The 7,497-nt window shown below is 43.9% G+C and overlaps 1 protein-coding gene across 1 annotated transcript; it reads left to right on the top strand.

Moving 5' to 3' along the window:
* Positions 1–6,297, top strand: HINT1 (histidine triad nucleotide binding protein 1). Its single transcript, XM_004042447.4, has 3 exons — positions 1–445; positions 2,871–2,975; positions 5,974–6,297. The coding sequence occupies exons 1-3, from the start codon at positions 335–337 to the stop codon at positions 6,136–6,138; spliced, it is 381 nt and encodes a 126-aa protein (XP_004042495.1). The 5' UTR covers positions 1–334; the 3' UTR covers positions 6,139–6,297.
* Positions 6,298–7,497: the final 1,200 nt, after the last annotated feature.

The raw sequence follows: 7,497 nt of genomic DNA, 5'->3' as shown, positions 1-7,497 counted from the left end.
GTATCCAACTTTCCCTACAAGCATCCATAGGCAGACGAAGGGTTTATACCAGTAACTGCATTCCCCAGGAGACAAGAAAGGAGGATAGAAAAACGACTTAGGAATCTCCTTGGAGCTCAAGACCAGGAACTTCCCCAAGCCGGAGGTCCCTGCGGCGCTCTGGCGCGCTGGTCGCACTCGCAGCCCAGGTCGCCAGTGCGCACGCGCAAGATTAGGTGGGGCGCCAGAGCCGGGGCACCTGCGCAGGCTTGGCTGCGCCCTCTCGCGCCGCACGCTCTGCGGGTTCCTCCCTTCTTCCGAGCTTCTCTGGCCGCCGCGCGGGAGAGAGGACGAGATGGCAGATGAGATTGCCAAGGCTCAGGTCGCTCGGCCTGGTGGCGACACGATCTTCGGGAAGATCATCCGCAAGGAAATACCAGCCAAAATCATTTTTGAGGATGACCGGGTAGGTACTGGGAACCACCTCTCTCGCCTGCTGAGGGGCGTATCGTCCGCGGATCCTCGGGTTTCTCGCGGAGGCAGAGGAGGGGTCGCGAGTGTAGCGGCGACGGGAGGGGACCTGGCCGCCCTGGTCCAGCGGGCCCCCAGCCAGCGGACAGGGCCCGGGCACTCCGAGGCGGCCTGCCGGCGCGTGCCGGCGCTCCGGTTACTCGTTATCTGCCCCGGGCGCGGGCCAGGCCGCCGGGCGCCCTGAGTGCTGCACCGCGGGGCCTGGGCGCGTGTCGGGGCGCACTGGGGCCCCCGCGTGGAAGCCCGCCGGCTCCCCGGCTGCCTCGGACCTTGCCTGTATCAGGAATCTCGAAATCTCGCCAGCGCTCTGCCTGACAGAGAGAAACCCGATCGCGCCCTGACTCAGGCCCAATCTCCGCGATCTCCCGCGCACAGCCGGCCTGCCAGGGCCCGGCGTTCCTGGGCGTTGCTCAGCAAGGCATTGTGCTCGAGGGCCCCAGGGGCGCTGGGAGGTGCGCGGGCCGTCTGGGCCTGCCGGCTTCCTCCGCGGGGTGCGGCTTGCCACCCTCAACCCTACCCCTATCCCTATCTCCACCCCAAGGCCTACCCTGGGCTAGCGAGGCGATCTCCTGAGATAAGAAGTGGGCCCGCGTCTGGGATTTGCTTTCCGTTGACCTCTCCCGCTGAACATTTTGGACTTACAAACAGCTGAATGATTCTTTTTGTACTCAACAGGAAGTAATTTTATGCCAAGAGACTAAGACTGTAGTTTTTGTTGACTTCTTGTAGGTGAAATCCCAGTTGATGTGACTTTGAGATATCTTGTGTAAATTATTTAGTGGCCAGTTGTATTTTTGGGATTGGATCTCAGATAAAGGTGGGCAGATTGGCTGATTTAGATAGAACAAATTTTGTAAACAGTTTTGTTAAATTTAGGAAATATAAAATCTAAGAAAAACATTTATTCTACTAATGTCGTTTCGTTAGATTCAAAACGTTATCAAAAATTTAATTAGGTTCCTCTAGGTGAATTTAAAAAAAAATACTTTGTCTCTACTCAGGGGAAATTCTTTGGTTTTAGAAAAAATATTTCTTTTTAAAGTTTGCAGTTGCCTTTGAGAAAGGGTTCTTGAAAAATTTACATTTGAACCACCGAAGTCCAACTGTAGAACAGCAGGAAGCATTCTAAATGAATCAGCATTTTGTAGGGAGTACCCAGTAGAATTACTCCTGAGACAAATAAGTGTGGATGGGTTTTATTAAAACAGCTTTCACTTCAGCAGTGAGCAAGAGATTCGAAAATATTCATGTCATATGTGTATTTACAGACACTGTTTTAAATAATTAGTCTAAATGCTAAAGAATATCATATATATCCTCTTCAACTTTACACAAAAGGATAGGTATATTTCTTAAATAGTTGAGTAAAGTGAGAATAGATATTAATCAAATATCAGACAAATATGTAGTTACAAAACTGATTGCTATCATAAAGAAAAAAAAAAAAACAGGAAATTGCACAACTAGGACTCTGACCTGGGAGTAATGGGACGGGGAGGGCAATCAGAGGTTTTTTTCTGTTTTTTCTTTTTTCTCCCAGAAATCATGTATGTGCTGGGAATGGAATGGCGGAATGACTAGCAGTTTAAATTAGACGGAAGTTGGGGTTTGGAGGGGGAGAGGATCATTGAAAAAGCTCTGAGGGCAGAGAGCTCAGAAGGCCAGTTCCATGTGAAGACCTGCAGGAGATCTGGAGAGGCAGACAAGGATTAGCATGGCCAATTTTTATGCATTCATTGGCTCCCAGTTTAAATGTCACTGCCTCAGAGTTGTTGTCCTTAACACTTAATCTAAATCAGGCTTTTCCTGTAATGATCATTCATATTTTTCCTTTGTAACATGTATGACCTTTGGTGATTATACTTTTAAAGTTGGTCTTCCCATAAGACTTCCATGGAGTCCAGGTGCAGTAGCTCACGCCTGTAATCCCAGCACTTTGGGAGGCCAAGGCAGGTGGATCACCTGAGGTCAGGAGTTCGAGACCAGCCTGGACAACATGGTGAAACCCCGTCTCTACAAAAACACAAAAATTAGCTGGGCATGATGGCACGTGCCTGTAATCCCAGCTACTTGGGAGGCTGAGGCAAGAGAATCACTTGAACCCAGGAGGCGGAGGTTGCAGTGAGCTGAGATCGTGCCATTGCACTGCAGCCTGGGTGACAGAGTGAGATTCCATCTCGAAAAAAAAAAAAGACTTCCATGGAAAGGACCACGGCACCATTCGTAATGTGTACACTTCTGTTTTCTTAGCATCTAGTGCCCTCCATGTAGTTACTGCTCAGTAAATACTTGTTGAAATAAGTTTTATCCTACCAATGTACTAAAAGTTTGATTGATTTATTTATTTCTCTTTTCCCTAGTGCCTTGCTTTCCATGACATTTCCCCTCAAGCACCAACACATTTTCTGGTGATACCCAAGAAACATATATCCCAGATTTCTGTGGCAGAAGATGATGATGAAAGTGTAAGTACATTTCTAACATTATTTATTTTCTTGCTTTTTAAATTGTGAGATTAATTTTGTCCTTAAAGTGCTGTCACATTTTCATCTTCCTAAGGTCATTACTAAGGAAAAACCAGAAAAACCATTAGGACTTCAATTGCCCAGCTGTTTTCCAAAGTTACTGCATCATTTTGTATCCCACCAGCAATGAATGAGCGTTCCAGCTTCTCCGTATCCTTATCAACACTTGCTATTACGTTTTTTTTTTTGAGACAAGAGTCTTGCTCTGTTGCCCAGGCTGCAGTGCAGTGGTACTCGGCTCACTGCAAGCTCCACCTCTCTGGTTCACACCATTCTCCTGCCTCAGCCTCCCGAGTAGCTGGGACTACAGGCGCCCGCCACCATGGCTGGCTAATTTTTTGTATTTTTAGTAGAGACGGCTTTCACCGTGTTAGTCAGGATGGTCTCGATCTCCTGACCTCGTGATCTGCCCTCCTCGGCCTCCCAAAGTGCTGGGATTACAGGCGTGAGCCACCGTTCCTGGCCTATTATGTTCTTAAAGTAAGCTAGAGAAAAGGTTATTAAGAAAATCATAAGGAAGAGAAAATATATTTACTATTCATTAAGTAGAGTGAATCATAAAGGTCTTCATCCCTGTCATCTTCATGTTGAGTACGCTGAGGAAGACGAGGGGTTGGTCTAGCTGTAGCTGTCTCAGGGGTGGCAGAGGCAGAAGAAAATTTGCATATGAGTAGACCTGCACGGGTCAAACCCATGTTGTGCAAGGGTCAGTTGTATTTACTTGGGGATACCTTTTTAAAGTGAGACATTATTTCTGAAACTTAGAAACTTCAGGGCATTAATTTTTAATTCAGTATATTTGTACAAATCACAGAGTTCAAAGATTAGAGCGAGTACTTAATGGTAAAATACCGTCTTATATGCAATAACATTAAACCCTCAGAATATGTTTTTTTCTTTTTTTTTTTTTTTTGAGACGGAGTTTCGTTCTTGTTGCCCAGGCTGGAGTGCAATGGCACGATCTCGGCTCACCGCAACCTCTGCCTCCCGGGTACAAGCGATTCCCCTGCCCTCCTGAGTAGCTGGGGAATCCAAGCGATTCCCCTTCCTCTTGAGTAGCTGGGATTACAGGCATGCCATCACGCCTGGCTTATTTGTATTTTTAGTAGAGATGGGGTTTCTCCATGTTGGTCAGGTTAGTCTCGAACTCCCAACCTCAGGTGATCTGCCCGCCTCAGCCTTCCAAAGTCCTGGGATTACAGGTGTCAGCCACCACGCCCAGCCCCAGAATACAAATTTTTGACATTTACTATAATTAGACAGTCATGGCATTTTAAGGTCAGACCTTCTTACTCAAATGCAGCTCTTTTCTGTAAGGACAATAAAATGTTAATTTTTACTCAGTTAACATTCTAAATTAGTGTTTTAAGGTCATCTCTTTTACTTAGAAGACAGTTGTTTGCCAGGAAACGTTTACTGAACCAGCTTTAAAACCGTGCTAATTCATAATTAAATGTTGTGACCAATATAGGTATCTGCTGTACAAAATTTTATATAGATGCTCATCAACTTAAGATGGGGTTACATGCTGATAAACCCATCATAAGTTGAAAATATTGTATGTCTGTTGAAAATGCGTGTAGTACACCTAACTTACTGAACATTATAGCCTAGCCTAGTCTAACTTAAGCCTGCTCGGAACACTTAACATTAACCTACAGTTGGGCAAAATCATCTAATACAGAGCCTATTCTGTAACAGAGTGTTGAATATCTCATGTAAGAGTATTTTACTGCATATCACCAGTCTGGAAAAGGATCAGAATTCGAAGTATGGTTTCTCCTGAATGCATATCGCTTCCACACCATTGTAAAGTTGAAAAATCATAATTTCCCCAACTTACAATTTTTGTCCATTGTCCATCTGTACAATGGACCTTACTGCATGAATAAGGTAAGCAGAGTCCACTGTCCTGGGGCTTACTAAGGTAGTGGGAATAGAAATGTAAGACTCTCTCCCTTCCCTCTTTTCTTGCCAAAGGAATTAAAGGAGTTCCCTTTCCTGAGGGCTTTTTAGAATGTTGAAGTTAACCCTCCCAACTTTTTTCTCTCATAATGGGAAAGCATAAGCAGTGAAATGGGAGTTAAAGTTCTTTTCTCTTGCCAACCTTCTCCCCTTTAACTTTTATTAGGGAAGAAAGCTGGCAACATACAAATAGACTCCACGTGTAAATAGAGACAAATTGACTGTAGATAGAACCAAAAAACAAACAGGATGACACAGAGCGAGACTAGGTATTTGCCACAGGATCCTGCAAGTCCCCAGACAATGCAATAGATCTGGTAGTGTTCAAAGGAAAATCCATAATGGTCATAAGGAAGTCATAAAGAAAGCAAGATGCCTTGCTTTATTAAGAAAACTTAAACACCACTTGGAATATAATTAAATTTTTTTTTGGTTGGGCATAGTGCCTTGTGCCTGTAATCCCAGCACTTTGGAAGTTAAGGTGGGCGGATTGCCCGAGCGCAGGAATTTGAGACCAGCCTGGGCAACATTGGAGAAGCCCCATCTCAACAAAAAAATACAAAAATTAGCTGGGTGTGGTGGCATGTGCCTGTAGTCCCAGCTCCTTGGGTGGGTGAGGCAGGAGGATCACTTCAACCTGGGAGGTCGAGGCTGCAGTGAGCTGAGATCGTGCCACTGCACTCCAGCCTGAGTGACAGAGCAAGACCCCATCTCTTAAAAAAAAAAAGTTTCATTGAACAGCAGATTTTATTTCTAATTTGTTTCTTGAAATTAGTAACGATAAATACCTAATCTTAATGAGTCTCCAGTTGTAGATTATGCTCTGTTGGGATTAAGAGTTTCCAAATATTTGCTCAAAGGGGTGTGTTTCAATGAGAGTTTTAAGATTTGATATTTCAGCTTGACAGTTTGTTATTTAATGGCAAGAAGTAATAAATTGCCTGTGCCTAAGAAACTTTTTTTCCTTTTCCAGCTTCTTGGACACTTAATGATTGTTGGCAAGAAATGTGCTGCTGATCTGGGCCTGAATAAGGGTTATCGAATGGTGGTGAATGAAGGTTCAGATGGTGGACAGTCTGTCTATCACGTTCATCTCCATGTTCTTGGAGGTCGGCAAATGCATTGGCCTCCTGGTTAAGCATGTTTTGGGGATAATTTTCTCTTCTTTAGGCAATGATTAAGTTAGGCAATTTCCAGTATGTTAAGTAACACACTTATTTTTGCCTGTGTATGGAGAGATTCAAGAAATAATTTTAAAACCGCATACATAATAAAAGACATTGTTGCGTGGCTTATAGTCTCTCTGAGTGTTGCATTTGATTTGTTATTTTAAAAATATATTTGTTGGAATATGTGAAGGTGGGTTTATAATTTTGGATGTTTCTTGCTTTTTCTTCCCAAGGAGGACTCAACATATGAACATTGCATTGTTTTAATGGTGTTACTAGTCTTTGAAGACAAATAATGAGAGTTTATAAATTTAGCTTTAACTTCGAAATATCTTTCCAGGCTAAAATAGGTCCAACTTAGATTTTTAAGCTAATTCTCACATTTTCTAAGAACATAGGAAATTGACCATTATGGGTTTAGAAACAGTGCTTTATGTTCAGCCCACATTGCCCCTGGACTCTGGGCGTAATTTGGAAGGGATGAAAGTAGGTTTGTCACACAATCTTTGATGACCATGTGAAGCCATACATTGGTATTTCCTTGCTGTTTAAACTCCATCTGAATATTATAAAGACTTGAAAACATTTTACCTAGAATTCATTTTTCCAATTGAAACCCCACTGTTCTAAATGTGTATGCACACATTAATAAACGTATTTAAGTTGTGCACGAATCTGGCTACGTCATATAGAGTAGGAAAGGGAACTTGTCAGGGTCTGGGTTTTCATGTAGACCGACAACCAACCTTTTATTTTTAGTCTCACCATGTACCCTGGCCTTTCTAAGGTTCTGTTTTTTTAAATTTTTTTTTTTTGAGACAGTGTCTCGCTGTTTTGCCCAGGCTGCAGTGCAGTGGTGCGATATCAGCTCAATGCAACCTCCACCTCCCGGGTTCAAGTGATTCTGCCTCACTCAGCCTCCCGAGTAGCTGGGATTACTGGCGTGTGCCACCGTGCCCGGCTAATTTTTGTATTTTGGGTAGAGATGGGGTTTCACTATGTTGGCTAGGCTGGTCTCGAACTCCTGAGCTCAGGTGATCCGCCTGCCTTGGCCTCCCAAAGTGCTGAGATTAACAGGTGTGAGCCACCACTCCCGGCCTCTAAGGTTCTATTTAATACAAGGTTAATAGCTTTGCTTCTTTGCTTTCCTTTGTGTAGGCACTTTCCAGCTTCCAAAATTTAATAATTTTTTTTTGTTTCTTCTCTCATTCTCTTCATACTTACAGGTTTTTTCCTTCTTTTTTTGTGAGACAGTCATCCTGTCATCCAAGCTGGAGTACAGTGGCACGATCTTGGCTCACTGCAATTTCTGCCTCCCAGGTTCAAGC

The sequence above is a fragment of the Gorilla gorilla genome, chromosome 4 (assembly GCF_029281585.2).
Source record: "Gorilla gorilla gorilla isolate KB3781 chromosome 4, NHGRI_mGorGor1-v2.1_pri, whole genome shotgun sequence".
NCBI classification, from domain to species: Eukaryota; Metazoa; Chordata; class Mammalia; order Primates; family Hominidae; genus Gorilla; species Gorilla gorilla.
The sequence above is the reverse complement of the archived record's forward strand: the minus strand, read 5'-3'. Positions and strand labels throughout refer to the sequence as shown.